Genomic DNA, 15,828 nt, shown 5'->3' on the forward strand with positions numbered 1-15,828 from the left:
TTAAATGTCATTGAAAAACAGTGAGAGGTGACTATGGTTTTTTCCATGAAAAATGCGCTTCTGTTTTCTCACCAGTTCTAACAATAATAGCTAGACCATTCTCTACAAGTTCCGGTTTTCATTAACATGTCAAGGATTGGCCATTACCATACACTACAGCATAAATATAGTACTGGATGGATCCTTGAAATGCACTCAGGAAGCCTTTTACAATCCCAATAATTCAGTGGGAATTTCACTGACTTCAACAGATGAGGTTAAGCCTCTCCTGAACATGTCTAAAAACTCTCCATAGAACAGAATGGATTGACATGGAATACTTGAATGTTGTATTTCATTAAGCTTTTTAGGTACTTGAAGGACAAAGCTTTACTGAAGAATACCTTCCAGAAGCCTACTATTGTAGAAACCCTCCCTAATAAAACTGCTGGCACAGTACATATGATACTACACCTAATATATGACTCCCGTACTCACAATGATACTGGCTGATATACATTCATATGTTCTCCCCAGTCCTGAAAGAAAAATCTGTGTATGCCTTAACGTCTGTGCTGATACATGGACGTTGACTAAACTGAGCCCTTTATTTATGTAAAATGGCAGTAATGTTGTGAAAACATAATAGTAGTAGGTCTTGTCATTCTGCTGCTTTCAATTATTTGCCCTCCACCAGGTTCTTCAGGAAAAGGAAAATGAGCAGGGATGTTTACCTGGGAAATAGGAGGGTTGACAAGGACATCGTTAGCATGATGCTGACATGACACAAATACAAAATAGAGAAAGCTACCCAGGATTATAGCAGGACATTGACAGAAGAAAGAAGAAAGTCCTCTATGATGGAGGACTGAGCATTGGCTACTCTGTTACAAATACAGGGGTTAACAGCACAGAATTGTGGATGGTTTGACAGGGGGTCTGAACGACATGACCATGGGGTATTGTTCCTTAAGTATTTTTCTTCCATATTGGGAAGAAATTGTGTCAATTCAACAAAGACAGGAAAGAGCATCTGAGGTCATTGACTAACATATGCAGGGAGGTGATCTTTTAACAACTTGAGAGAGAGACTTTGAAAAAGAGACTTGCCACAAAAAGCCAGGAGAAGAAATCTTAGAGAGGAAGACAGAAGAAAGAAATGATTAAGCATTAAGAGAGAAAAGAAAATCATGAAAGACACGTAGGGATATTTGAAGTCAAATGTCAGGGATCTAACAAACCTGTGGAAATAATACGGTTTTAGTATCATCAGAGATACGCTGGCACACTTCAACAATAGCTGTATAAGAATGTGTATAAGAATGCAGCTTGCTAAGGAAAATGGGCAAAGGAAAGCAAGAGAAGGTGTTTCATTTTGTATCAAGTCCAGGAAGAGAGAGATTGTATCTTGGTGAAAATGAAAAGGCAGAAGTAGCAGTTTGTCACCACTGGGGTCTACTTTTCATAACAGACTATAGCTCTCTTAAAAAAGAGGAAGTTCATGCTTTTCTTCTGACTTATTCTGAGCAATAGAGGTATACAAGAAACTCGCCCTTGAGATAACAGTGGATTTCAACTACTTGAAAATGAGAATAATTATGTACTATAGCAAAAAAAGGTCCATGAAGTTCTTGTTACGTTTTAGGGATGATCTTTTGCTTCAAGGGACAGAAGTTAAAGAGGCATTACTAACTTGAATTTCATGACAGGTAGGGTAGAATTCATTTTGACTTTAAAGGGAGAAGGTAAACCGGGTGCAAGCAATCATGGCATATTTTTAGCAAAATAGGCTTCTCTATTCTAAGAAGAGGAAGAAAAAGCATTCTGCCACTGCCAACTACAGATTGCATTGTTATGTAGAAATAGCTAAACTAGCTTTAATCAAGCTAATCTGGGTACTAAAAGCAGGTTCATCATAACAGCATGCCATCCTATATGAGTTATTTAACCTCCCTTCTGTACGGTCTAGCCTGTGCTCGGTCATTTAAAGCTAACCTAGATTTTCTACAGAGAACAATAGACTCATTTTTAATTAAACATACAATAGCAAGCTATCTTGATGTGAACAAAAGGAATTGTAGAAAGCTTAGGTATACTGCGTTAAAGTTGCATTAGGAGTCATACAAGGATTTTGAAAAAAAAAAAAGGCCACAATAAAGGGACATAACTGAAGAGTAATCTAAAAGAATAGGAATAAAAGAATAAAATCACAAAGCCTACAGTACAAAATGAGTGACAGGTAAAAAGGGATAGAAAATGCAACAAGGAAATGTGCCCAGATACTTAGTTAAATTTATCTTACAAAGAATTTAGAGAAGGAATGGGTTAAAAACTATTTAGATGATATAAGTTTGAGTTAATAGAGCCTGAAGAATTTGGTTTAATAATACAGCAAAAGTAATCTCTGAATTGCTAAGACTATGCGGGTTCCAGGAGACAAGAAAAGGATAAAATGTGTCTATCTAAGGTAAGCAGGTCCACAACTATACATGCTAATTTTAATCCTGATATTCCAGAAAAATTGTTTTATAAAGAGGTTAACATGGGTTTGTCAAGAACAAATAATCTCACACTAATCTATTGCCCTCTTTTACAATCAATTTCACTGATTCAGTAGAAAAACAGGTATCATAGACCTTGAGTTTACTGTAATTTGGAGACTGTCCCACAACAGTTTTATTAAAACAAAAAGCAAAGGAAATACAGTTTTCATGAAATCACAACCAACTGGCATGCTGCTTGCAAAAAACAAACCTGAAGAGCATATTCAGGGACATCCTATAAGGGTATGTTGTCATTTCTGTTCTACTCAATATTTCTTTCAATGATCTGCAAGATGTAACAGAATATACATATATATTTAAAAAAAAAAAAAAAAGTAAATGTTTTTCACCAACCTGGGAGCTACAAGGCAGAGTCAGAGTTCAAAACTATTTCTATTACCTGGATAAGTATCTAAAGTTAGAAGGAGGGATAAGGCCAAACGTTACATCTGAGAAAAACTCAAATGCACAGACTAAAATTGGGAGAATTAGGTGGCAGTACATTAGAAAAGGTTCTCAGCAGAAGTAACACTGTCAGAAGAAAAGCAAATTATTTCTGCGATGTATTTATAGAAGTTCCTCTTTTGTGTAATACATAGGATGTAATTCTTACACTCTAGTTGGTGTTAGTCCTCAGCTGAACTGCTCTAAGCGTCCTCACACCTTAAGATAAAGGCAAAAACCATACTGGAAAGAAACTAGGGAAAATCAGTAAGAATAAATCATTTAATTAATGTAGTCTGGGAGGAAAATGAACAAAACTGTGTAGTCTGTGTGAAGATGGTATACATATCTACACATACAAACACTTGTATAAATAAATATCTATATATATTTACACACAGATTTATAAAAACATACGTGAACAATATAAAAATATTTTCCGTTTCCATTTTGAGTTTGACAGCAAGGAATGCAGTAAAAGAATAAAGTGGGATACAAGGCAAATACATTTTCGTAAATGCAGTTAAATATCGCTGCGATCTACATACCAGAGTTGTAGATTTCCTTCAAATAGGTGTTTTTATAAATCAATTACAGAAATATTTTTTATGGATGATATCACTTTTCAGACCATGATCCACAGCCTCCTTGGATTTTGTGAACTACTCCTAAGAGGTCCCTGAAAGACAAATGGCAAAAGCAAATCAATTCTTAGCATATACAGCACTTCTCATATTCATGTTTACGGGTCCACAAACTGAAACCGAGTAACACTGATCAACACATATCTGAATCAGCCTCAGTGCAGAGATTAGATCAGACAGACTCGAGGCCTACAAGCCTATAATTCTTTTTATTCCTACGTGAAAAATCACATTCCCTGCGTGACTCAACTTTTTTTTTTTTTTTTATTTATAAAAATGCAAACAACACTGTTTTCCTACCTCACATGAAACCGTGTCAGCGCACACGTTACGGATTGTTCAGATGCAGCTGCAGTGACACGAACTGAAGCATGTGGGATTTTATTTACCTCTTCCTCCCACGGAGGTTTTTTAGGTTTTAAACCCGTGACAGGAGGACGGCACCTCCATTCCTGCCCTGAACGCACCCCGTGGAGAGGGACAACCCCAACTTTATGCCCTCCGACACCAGTTTGGGCACAGGCCCTGCTGCAGGCCCTGCTGCGAGCCGGGGACGCGGGTTGCTCCTCTGGACCTGCGGCGGTAACAAAACAACACAGCTGAAGTTTTAAGGAAGGAAAGAGAAAGGGAAGGGGAAGAGGAAGGAAGCTTAGGGAAGGCACCCCGGCGACCCGCCGGGCCGGCCCTGCTCTCCCCGCCTCCCTGAGGCGCGGCCTGGCCCGGCCTGCTGCGACAGCGGCGGCGGCGGGGAGGCCGGGCGGCTCCATGGCTTTCATCCGCAGGCGGCGGCTGGAGCGGGAGCTGTACTCCAAGGAGAGGTGAGAGTCCCGGCCACGGCCACGGAACCGGCCCCGGACCCCTCGGGTGAGAGGGGCCGGGGGTGCAGGCGCCGGAGGATGAAGGGGCTGCAGGCGCCGTGCCCGCCTGCGCCCTCGTTGCAGTCGGGTCGGTGCTGGGTGCCCACAGTCAGGGCTGGAAAGGTGCCGGGCAGAGCTGGGGAAACGGAGGTAAATTAAGCTCGCTCGGCTTAAACTGCGTGGAAGCAGCGCGTGGGAGCTCCGTTTCGGGTGTTTTCGGTTGTGTTGGTGGTGTCGAGGCACAGCGCTGTTTCGCTGTAGAGGCTGTTTGTTATTTTTCTGAACATTACGATCGGCGTATCGTCAGTCCTTCAATTACAGACTCTCTGACAGCTCCTTAAAGCTCTAAATGCAATTACCCCCTTCCTGCTTTCTGACTGTGTTTCGTGTTCCTGTGACTAACTGACCGTATGAGAAAGGCTTACCTTGCGCCCGGCCGGAATTTGCTCTCTTATTTTCAGCTTGTGTCACAGTTTCTTTTATGTGGCTTATCTACGCCTGGCTCGTCAGAAAGTTTCAAAACCCTTCATAACCGTCGTATTGCCATGTAGGAGATCTCTGCAAGGTAAGAGCATGGCACCGGGGTGCCCCCCGGGTGCCTCCCGTTGCAGGATTTGCAGGGTCTGCAGCCACAGGGGCCCGCGGGGACACCGAGCCGGGCCCGCGTGAGCCCTGTGCAAATTCCTGATGCTGGTTACACAGTGATGTTTATTGTTGGGGAGAAAAACATGTGACGAAGAGTTTGGCTCACTTTGCCCATATAAATTCTGATTCATAGGTATTCAGCCGATGAAGCTGCTACAGCTTTTGAACCGTTTCCAAAGGCCAAACGTATTCTGGATCCCTTTTTGCTTTCTTTTGCTTTCTTTTCCTTGCTGCTTTTGGGGGCTGCTGTGGTTTCAGTTAACTGTGAGGGTCCTGGAGGGAGAATGGACAAGCTTCCTGTGGAGGAGGAGAAGGATTTTTAATTGTGAAGTAAAACATCTTCACTGTAGGAAAAGCTAGAAGTATGACTATAATAGCTCTGTTCAGGTTTTAACGTAACTTGTCTCCACTTTTTTGAGAAGCTGAGGAAGAGGCCACAACTCATCAGATTTGCTCTAAAGATCCAAGTGGTATAAAAGTCTCTCCTAAAAGCCCTGACAACAAAACCAACTTATCAATGTCTGTCAGCGTTACTGATCTGCAGTTAATGAAAGTTCCTTGGAAGCGTTTTAGGATCTTCTATCTTATTGTTTGTAGTTTGAGAACATCATGAAAGATTAATTTTGTTGTCATTTTCACTTCTAGCTTTTCCCACCTAAATATCTGCAAACTCATTTCTCTATTTCTTCCCCTTGCCTAACTAGACATATGTGTAAAATAAGAGTAAATTTGTATATATGAAATCAGGTGTGGGCGTCTATATATATATATATACATATATATATATCTCTCGTGTCTCTTCTCCTCTCTCTCTTCCTGTGCCTTACTGAAGAAGAATAAAAAAATAAAAAAAAGGAAATCATAAAACATTTCTTAAGCACTTTAAAATGATTTTGGCTGTGAAATATCAAATCCTGTCTTTTGTTTTCCTTATAGGCAGTCCTGCCTTAAAACAGCACAAAAGAGATGTTTATTTTGCTTAATAGAAGTGACATCCTCTGGGAGCTTTTCTTTTAGCCTTCTTGCTGGGTAATTGGTACAAGAACAATAGCTCATACTTCTCTTAAGTAATCGTGCTGTAGTTATTTCCGACTGAGATGACCAGGCCTTTCTGAAACTTTATGGTAATGGTGTTTCATGCGTGGGTTTGTTAGTTTGCTGTTTGTTTGTTTTTGTTTGTTTGTTTTTATATAAAGCAATGAACAAATCTGCAAGCTATGAAAGTTCTGGTTGAGAGCACAGGGAAACAGTAGGTAAAAAGTTAATCTTCTTATATAGTTGCTCTGGGGGGGAGGAAGGAAGATCAGTTCTAAGCGATCAGGAAAAAATCCCAAACTAATTACTTGGACTGATTTAATATCTGATTATGTAAGTCTACTTTTCTTACTATGTTATTTTCTAGAAGAAAAGAAGATCATTCTAAAACGTCCTGTGTTCATACACTGAGAACAAAGAATGGGGTTTACTTTATATTTTATTAAACAAATCGATCTACCTAATGAGTTGGATTAATTTTGGCAGGATTTTTAACTTCAAATGTACCTGTATTCCTAGACATCTATTTTCACTTTTCCTAGGTGTTCAGAGCGGAGAAAGATATTATGTTCTCTTCTAATTAATGCAGTGTTGTGTGCATGATGACCCAATTTAATCAGTAAAAATAACTCAACATGCATTAGTAGGAGTCTGTTGGTTTGTGTTTTGTTTTTTTTTTTTTAATAATTTTAGTTACAAAACTTCAAATTAAATGATGTGGCGTTTTGGTAAGGTTGTTGCTCTCTTTATAAATAGAGTTCCGGGTTCTGCTGGCTGTGTGCCCAGATGTAGGCATATCTAACACTTGATACAGAGACTTTTTGTAAATAGTTCTGCTGGTTTGCCTGCTCGGCTTCCTGTTTGAGGAGTTCATCTGTTTTTCTGTTCACATCACTCATGTAAGACAACATACTGGCGGCATGTAAGTCCTGCAGATCGATGATGGTGTGTGATGTCCGCTTGTTTTTTTGTTTCATGATAAGTATGTAGCCTTATCTTAGCCTCTGAGGACAAAGTATATGTAAGGAAGACTTTTATTCACACATCAGCTGGCCGATAGATACTTTGCTCCTAAGAGGAGGTTTACTTAGAGCTGGTTTTGTGTAGCTGCAGGGTGCTACTGAACTGGGTGGCCTGCTTGTTCATCCCTGGCAGTGTACTTCTATTATGAGGACTGTACTTCAGTATCGGGTCAAGTGATTGTCCAAGGTGTGTCCGGTCAACCACTTGAAACTGTTCTGCCCCAGGAGTTTCCCAGCATGTGCAGTGAAGTGGTGGAAATGGTAACAATTCAATCACAGATGAAGAATTTAAAGCAGGATCAATGGGCTGCTGTTTCTTCTGGATGATATAAATGGGGTTCTGCTGAGATGCTGGTCCCTGCACGCTCATTCCTGTGCCTGATTTGGTGCTGCAGGTGGTGGGTGACATTGGAACATAAAATAAATTGTGGGTTTGTTGGTTTTTGTTGTTGTCGGGTTGGATTTTGTTCTCTCCCTGCTCACTGTATTGCTGGATCTCACTTGGATCTTTGCAAATTGAAATATGGACGGATGTGCACGTGAAGCAGAATAATACTAACATTCTCAGATAGACTGAGCCTGATATAACACACTTTCTACTTGGGGGATATTTTATTGCACCTTGGCAGGACTTACAAACCTCAAGTTGTAGTTGGTAAATCAAGAGTTGTGTGTTTGGCTTCTTTGCTGCATGCTTTGAGCAATGCTAGGAATGTTTGGGTGCAATTTGGCTTCCCAAACCTTGTGTATAGGAGGTGACATCACATGAGGTTAGGTTTTGCAAGTGTTCTCCCGCTGCTTAGTGTCCTGCTTAGTTTTTGTATGCGTCTAGGGTGTGTTCTTGACTCATAGTCCTCAGCCCTTTTTTGGAGTGGCAATTATATTGGAGCTTTTTGAAAAAGGCAAAAAATAAGCAAGACAATACTTTTTTTTTTTTTTTTTTTAGAAAAGAGCAACCAGAGTTTCTCACTGCTTTGTTTGTGTACCAGCCTTACCTGCGGTACTCTTTCTTCTTCCTGCTACAGATTAAGTTTTGTTTGTCTTGGCAAGGTGCTTGCCTTCTCTTTTTCCTTTCCTTCTTTTTTTCCCTGAAGCTACTTTTTGAACCAATACCGATTCTCATCACAAGGGAACACCTTCCACATCACTTCAATTTGACTTTTTTTCAGATTTTCTTAATGTCACTTTTCAGGGACAACACAAAAACAGGAATATGAAAAAGCCTTCGAGCAGATTTGTATTAGCGTGCTTTAATTTACGCTTAAGTGTAGGTACTTAGGTTTTAAGCAACAGCTATTAAAAGGTTGATCCTCATGGAATAAAGAGTTAATGGACAAACACCAGTGGATGGGTATCGAAGATATTCCAACAAAAAAGCTGTTAGGGCCTTCATTAAAGTTTCTTCTTTTTCTCCCTCCTAGCTGCTTCTGCTGTTGATTTCAGATACAGGGTTTGCATTAAATCTGAACTGTAATAGCTCAAATGCCCTTCCACCCATGTTAAAGCTCGAGGCTTTGCCCTGGTGGCCGTGGAGGCTGCCGATTCGTTTCATCCTGGAAGGGGCACTGCTGCCTTCTCACTCTGACAGCAGGGCTGCTGCCCTCTGAGCAGAAAGGTCTTGTTTCTGGCCACGGTGTTCTTGCCCTTGACCCCTTCATGCTGTACAGTCTGTGTTACTTGTTGTTCCCCTCCATGAACTCATTCAGGTTATTAAACCTGTGCAAAACTATCCTGAGGGAACTCCACAGCTCTGACTGGAAGCTGCTGTTCTTCTCTGTCTGCTAATTTGATGGCTTCTGCAGTTTGAAGTGAGTTGTCTCCTGAACTGTAAGTAGTCTCTGAGGAAGCTGGTAGGCTGGGTTGGACCAGGGAAGCTGTTAAAGCTTTTTTCCTTCAGATTTTGAAGTGATCAAATGCATTAAGCACATATCATTTTCTGAGAAGCTTTCTTTTACTGTTGGCAAGACTTTATCCAAGGATAAAGACCAGACTGCTAAGAAGCTAAAACATAAGGCACTGAGCATTACCCCATACAGATATTTTAATGGCATCTGAGCTTCCTTTGAAAATCTTGTCTGTTTTGTTCCTCTCTGTCACTTTCAAATCAATATATCGCTTTTTAAAAATAGTTTAATGTGTCAAGTTCAATGTATGAGGAAAAAATAGTAAATTGTATCTGAAGAAATGCCTGAAGAAATTTCTGAAGAAATGTGGCTTACTGACCTTAGCAATCTGTTGTAAGCAATTAAATAGCCTGGTGACCACAAAAATTGTGAACGTAAGCCTGTGAAATGTATCTTTATTAGGAAGCCAGCATAAATGCATCATACAATATGCTAGGGTATGAGTTTCATTGCTTGATTTCAAAGGCTATTTGAGTTGGTTTCCATGAGTTTTCCAAGAAAGGATAGCTACTTAGAGAAAGGTAATGCTATTTTTAATAAATGCTAATGAAATCACTTGTTTCAAGTGATTCAACTTCAAGGAAGTTTCAAGTAACCAAGAGGTTATACATTTCAAAAGCGGATTAAAATGAGCCACTTGCTGATGCTAAGAAAAATACCGCAAACTTGATCCTTTCGTGTTTGCCTGAAACAGTAGTTGCCAGTATTCATTGTTACTGTGCTATAGGAATACAAGGTTTGAGAGCAGTGGCCACACGTAGAAGATCCCTTTGCTTTTTATTAAAAAACACAAGTGCTTGCATTAGAACAAAACCTCTTTTTCCAGATACTAGTTCTTGGTGATAATTAAAAAAGAAAAAAAAAACTTTTTCATTTTGGATTCGGCAGTGGTGTTGTACATTTCTCAGTTGATACTTATGGTTTGCTTTTTGGGGAAAAATTAGACATAAATAGATTTTGCTGTTTTTCTTCTGGAGGGGAGGGGTGTGAAACCAATTGTATTACTGAAGCAGTCTGGTTCTTCTCACTGGAAGACCTTGTTTAGATGTTTGCCTGACTAATGGCTGAGGCTGAATTTTCTTGATGTCTTAGGGTCAGACTTGAGGAAAAAGGAACAGGCTTACCTAGTCTTACGTGACTTGAGACTGGGTTTGTGAGCCAGGCTGTTCTCCAGGGCAGCATGGTAAGTCATAGGCTTATGCAGCACAGAGACTAGCACAGCTGCTCGGTGGCTTGAGACCAAGATAGAGTTCTCCACTGCTATGTAATTCATCCGTTTCTTATCTTGGGCATCGTTCCTTTCCTTTGTGTGTGTGTTTGTTTTCTCTTGTCATGCCCAGAAGAATCAAATTACTATTCTAGCTCTGTACCAAACATATGTACAAATTCCTGTCATAGGACTATGTAGCAGCTGATAACATAAATTTTGTGTCAGTCATCTTGATACCACAAGTGTCTTTCGAATACCTTCTGTAGTTCTTTGGAAGACAATCACCCTGCTGGTTCTTCTGCAGTCCATCTGCTTAGCTGCATGTTGAAGATCCCCACTGCTATAATTGTATAGCTATCGATTTCCTGTTTTTTCAGACCTTCACAACACCATGTTTGCCTGCGGATGCCATGTACCAGAGAGTGATCTGTTCCCCTGATACCTGTAAATACTTGTTAAAACTCCTGGCAAGCCTGAATTGTCATCGTGTGTGGTGAAGGCTCTCACGAGGGACCCCGTTGATACAATTACTGTTAGTGGCTCTACTTATTTACGGTATTTCAGAAATGAGTTCTATCGAACATGATTTACCAGTTGTCACAAAAGAAGATTTATGGGACCTTTAACATCATTGCTGTGAAGCTGATTGTTCCTTGTGTCCATAGTGTCTGTTCCCTGACAAAAAAAGTGGAAGATTTTTCAAACAAATCTGGGCGTTACCTTTGTTCTTAAGTATTTTGGCTTGTGGATAATCATCTGAGTGTGTATGCTTATATATACTAGAAAGAAAAACATCCTGATGTTGAACTGGTTTACATATCCTGACACAGCTTTATTAAAAAGCTTTGAATAAAAATATGATAGCACTTGCTAGATCTGAGCTTGCAAAAGCCCAGAAAACTTAAGTTTGTCCCGTGTGACTTCAATTAGGTGACATGTTGAAAAATGGGATTTAATGGTAGCTGTGTGGAAGCTGCTATGGTTTCATACTCCTCTACCCCCTTGGGATGTAGAATGTTCCTAGTGAAGCTTTTTTCTTCAAAATGCAGAGCTAGAGCTTCTATTTTAGCTTCTTGAAGGCGAGTGATGGCACCAAAGCCTCTGAAAGCTGGGAATTCAGTTTACGCCTGTTGATAGGACGTGCTTTCATAGGTTGCAGTAAGTTTGAAAAATAACCTTCTATGAGAAACAGAAGGCAACTGATACCGTGTCTTCTGAGAAACGATATGTGATGGCAAAGCCCCTGAAACTCCATTGGAAACCTGAGATATTCAAGAAACACAGTAATGGTAACTGGGGGGAAAGGCTGAAGTGACCTTTGTGGATTTGCATTGAATTTTCTTAAGGAGTTTTGTATGGCTTATACTGCTGTAACCTGTATGTTTTCTAACATTTTAACATTAGTGTTTCTTAATGGCATCACAAAACACCTGTTTTCAAGAACACAGGGGCAAAGATAATGCACTGGACTTTTTGTAGAAGCAGTAGGGTGTTAGGGCAGAGAGTCTTGGACGTGGGGTGTCAGGAGGTGTTGAGCATGTGGATCCACTTGTAAGTACAGCAAACCTTTGTCTTGGTGCATTTAGTGCAACACAGACACAACATGAAACTTACATAAACAGGATGTATTTTCCAGTAATGCTGTTTTTTTCTAGTAGGAATTATGCTGTCCTAGCAAGCAGACTGTTTAGTATGTAGTTCATTTCTTGAACTCTCAACATGTTTACTGCTTGCTATTTAAACGTGCCGTAATGCTCTGGGGACACTTGGTGCTTATTAGCATTGTCACGAGCATTTCTTGTAAAGCACCTCATGAACACAATACAGAACTTAGCTCAAAGCGTGGATGTGAATAAATGTTAAGTACTTCTGCAGATCTGGCTGGCTCCACACACAAACAAGCTGTTGTATGTTGAAGGGAAATAAGACGTTGCTGCTCTGCCTGCTGCGCTGATACTCACTGTCATTCCCTGTTGCTGAAATGCATAGGTGACCCTGTGTTCACCCTGTTAGTAGAGCTGATGAGCTTTCATTACTTGCAGCAGTTAAGTTAATTTGTTAGAGAATGTAGTTTCATGTTATATCAAATCTAACCTATTTGCATTTACCTTGTGTGAGTGTTGGCATTACTGTGATCCTGCAATGAAATGCTTTAGAAGATGTCTTCAATTTTTGTTGTTGTGGTGGTTTGTTTTCTATCGGATTAGCCCATAAACAGGTTTCCTGGGGGTTTGAACCAACACTGGCACTGGTACAAAATGCCAAAAAGTAGTTGGAGAATGCTTTATTAGAGGGTATCCATAGAGTGGCTCAGCCGTGTTGTAAAAACCATGCCTGTGGTTTGCACTTAACACTTGAAACCAATGTCACTTAGCTTTGCTCTGGAAAGATCTTATCTTCTCCATTCCGCACTGTTAGTTCCTGCTCCACCTTTTGTGTCATTGCGTATTTTGACTGGCTTACACTGATCCGAGTTAAATGTAGTGTTATTATTAGCATTATTCCTTAAAGACTGGCTATGCTAGGATAGTTCCCACCTCAGACATATGAACAGACTGAAATACCTAACCTTGACTGTTTTGGAAGAGCATCAGTCAATCATCTTAATGTAAATACAAGGTTTCCATACAGGTTTGTTCTTTTAAAAAGTTATTTTAAATTAATTCATTCTTGGAGGTTGGGAGGGGGACAGGGCACATACAGGGTAGGGAGGCCCTGCAGAGGGACCTGGACAGGATGGGTTGATGGGCAGAGGACAGTGGGATGAGGTTCGACATGGTTAAGTGCTGGGTCCTGCACTTTGGCCATAACAACCCCATGCAGCGCTACAGGCTTGGGGGAGAGTGGCTGGAAAGCTGTACAGAGGAAAAGGATCTGGGGGTGCTGATTGATGCTGACCTGAACACGAGCCGGCAGTGTGCCCAGGTGGCCAAGAAGGCCAACGGCATCCCGGCTTGTGTCAGGAATAGTGCAGCCAGCAGGACCAGGGAGGTGATCGTCCCCCTGTACTCTGCTCTGGTGAGACCACACCTCGAGTACTGTGTTCAGCTTTGGGCCCCTCACTACAAGAAGGACATCGAGGCCCTGGAGCATGTCCAGAGAAGGGCTGTGAAGCTGGTGAAGGGCCTGGAGCACAAGTCCTGTGAGGAGCGGCTGAGGGAACTGGGGGTGTTTAGTCTGGAAAAGAGGAGGCTCAACAGCGGACCTTACTGCTCTCTACAACTACCTGTAAGGAAGGTGTAGGGAGCTGGGGGTCGGCCTCTTCTCACAGGTAACTAGGGATAGGACTAGAGGGAATGGCCTCAAGTTTAGCCAGGGGAGGTTCAAGTTGGAAATTAGGAGTCATTTCTCCTCAGAAAGAGCAGTCAGGCATTGGAATGGGTCGCCCAGGGAGGTGGTGGCGTCACCATCCGTGGGGGTGTTCAAGGAAAGGTTGGACGTGGTGCTTAGGGACATGGTTTGTGGGTGACATTGGTGGTAGGGGGGTGGTTGGACCGGATGATCTTGAAGGTTTCTTCCAACCTTAGTGATTCTATATATATATTAGTGAAGATTTCCGAAACACTTGATATATTTTATTAAGAACATTAACTGTTTTATGGTGTTTTCTTTTTGAAGAAATAATTTTTGTTTATTTATTTGTAGGTTTTCACTGCTGCTTCTTAACCTGGAAGAATATTACTTTGAACAGCACACAGCTAATCATATCATAAATAAAGGTTGCAGGGATGAAAGGTACGAAAGTTTTACATATATTCATTTACTCTAGTCGTTCTAGTCTCATGTGTCTGTAAAACGCACACAACTACTACTTGTTTTTTTGTTCCTTTAGAAAAATCAGAGGTTCTCTAAAAATCTGTTCAAAATCAATCATTTTTGAACCTGATGAAAATATCCAACCCATTATCAAGGTAAGCAGTGTAACCTTGCAAGTTCTTGATAAATTAAGATACCTTTTAAAAACCTTTTAAGAAGGGGTATGTGTTTTTCTTACTTGCTGCAGATACCATTGAGAGACTGCATTAGTATAAAAGCCCCAGAAGACAATGAAGCAAATAATCCTTTCACTCGGTATGTGAATTTGAGTTACTGTATATATGCATTTAACTCTAAAAAGCTGAAATGCCCATCACTTTAAATATCTTATTTACATTTTAGGGAAACATCCGGAGGGATTTCTGTTGTATGTAATCAGGTAAGAGCTGCATAAAACAGATTCTTGATGTATAAATATGAAAGGTTACATTCTTTATTGTTGTTGTTCTCAGAGCTGGAATTTTAGGGTGAGTTGACTGGAAACACAACTAATTGGTGTGGAAAATCCTTAGCATTAACATGAGATTATCGATGCTGGAAATTTCAAACTATAAAAGAATTTTTTACACTGCATTTTATAAAAGAGCTTAGGGCAATTTTAGAATTGAATGAAAAAGGCAAATAGACTGATTTCAAAGTGGTTATTAATCATCCTTGTTTTCGTCTTGCTATAGTTTTATATAGATTTTTTTTCTTTCTGCAGCATGTATTGGTAATGGCAAAGCCATCTTAGTCCTTTCAGTTCAGCTTTATGAAATCATTGGACTCTACTGTATGTCCACCAAGTCATTTTCAGTAGCTATCCTGAAATGTGGGCTCAAGTTTCAGTCATGAGTTGTGATTAACTTAAACATATGTGTACTTAATGTTAACCAACAGAATATACTTCAAGCTTTGCAAAATTGGGGCTGATAAGTGTTCCAATGCTTAAAACAAACAAACAAAGAAACCCCTCATGTTTTCCTTTATGGAAAGAACAGAGATGAGGTGGGAAATACAGATATGCTAGAATGTTTGAGAAGGTAAAATGTTTTTACCAAGAGTTAAGATTGAAAGCCTTGTGTTTTGTACTCTGGCAGTCAGAGGTACACAAGCATTTAATTTTGTCTATGCTATTTTTTGTATTGAGTGTTTTACAGTTGTTGTTTATAGGTATTTCTAATTGTTCCATGCAAACTTGCAGGTGGTCAAAAAAAAGTGTTGTCTTTTATTTCATTACGCTTTTTATTCATCCCATCTACCATACACTGATGTTCTGAAGAATAGATGAGTATAAAAACATTCATGAAGAAAAGAGAATTAACTTTTAAAGTGTCAAATGTTGTTAGTCCCACTACGTGTAGCGTGCCAGTCATCCTTCTGTCACTGGGGAAATGCACTGAAACATTTTGCTGTGATGATACATATTGGTATTTTATATAAAAGGCATAGGGACTTTCAAGTATAAAATACTCACTCAGTAGTTGTACTGATGATAAATCATGATCTAGTTCTGAATATTTTTTTAGTAGAATTTCTGTCTTGTAGGAAACTGTACATATTGAATAATTGGATCATCTTAAACATGTTCACCTTTTCTTTGGGTTCAAATTTGTTAATGCATAGCTGGATAAGAAGCTTTGCTTTATGTAACAAGAAAACTAAAAAATAATTACTATAAAACAGCAAATATAAATAGTAATTGGAGATTATATTAACTTATTTTCTGATACTTTTTCTTAAGATAGAA

General features: G+C 39.9%; 1 protein-coding gene and 1 long non-coding RNA gene across 5 annotated transcripts in view; one reads left to right on the forward strand and one right to left on the reverse strand.

Moving 5' to 3' along the window:
• Nucleotides 1-3,230: 3,230 nt before the first annotated feature.
• LOC310895633 lies at nucleotides 3,231-4,049 on the reverse strand. Its single transcript, XR_014580813.1, has 2 exons — nucleotides 3,911-4,049; nucleotides 3,231-3,645 (listed from the first exon to the last, which is right to left on the reverse strand). It is a non-coding gene; the product is annotated as an uncharacterized lncRNA (long non-coding RNA).
• A 245-nt stretch (nucleotides 4,050-4,294) lies between these two features.
• The window catches only part of NSMAF (neutral sphingomyelinase activation associated factor), a 37,832-nt gene continuing 26,298 nt past the window's right edge, over nucleotides 4,295-15,828 (forward strand). For 2 of the 4 annotated variants that reach the window (XR_014580807.1, XM_083827131.1), the window contains exons 1-5: nucleotides 4,295-4,428; nucleotides 13,929-14,018; nucleotides 14,116-14,194; nucleotides 14,287-14,354; nucleotides 14,442-14,478. Coding sequence is in view for 1 of the 4 variants with exons in the window: in XM_083827131.1 (XP_083683257.1) it covers nucleotides 4,376-4,428; nucleotides 13,929-14,018; nucleotides 14,116-14,194; nucleotides 14,287-14,354; nucleotides 14,442-14,478 (327 nt within the window). In the remaining 3 variants the exon portion in view is untranslated. Of the gene's footprint in view, nucleotides 4,429-4,663; nucleotides 5,033-5,058; nucleotides 10,816-13,928; nucleotides 14,019-14,115; nucleotides 14,195-14,286; nucleotides 14,355-14,441; nucleotides 14,479-15,828 lie in introns of those variants that run through there. The other 2 variants (XM_083827133.1, XM_083827132.1) reach the window with 2 other exon arrangements.

This window comes from Anser anser, assembly GCF_964211835.1.
Source record: "Anser anser genome assembly, chromosome: 2".
NCBI lineage: Eukaryota > Metazoa > Chordata > Aves > Anseriformes > Anatidae > Anser > Anser anser.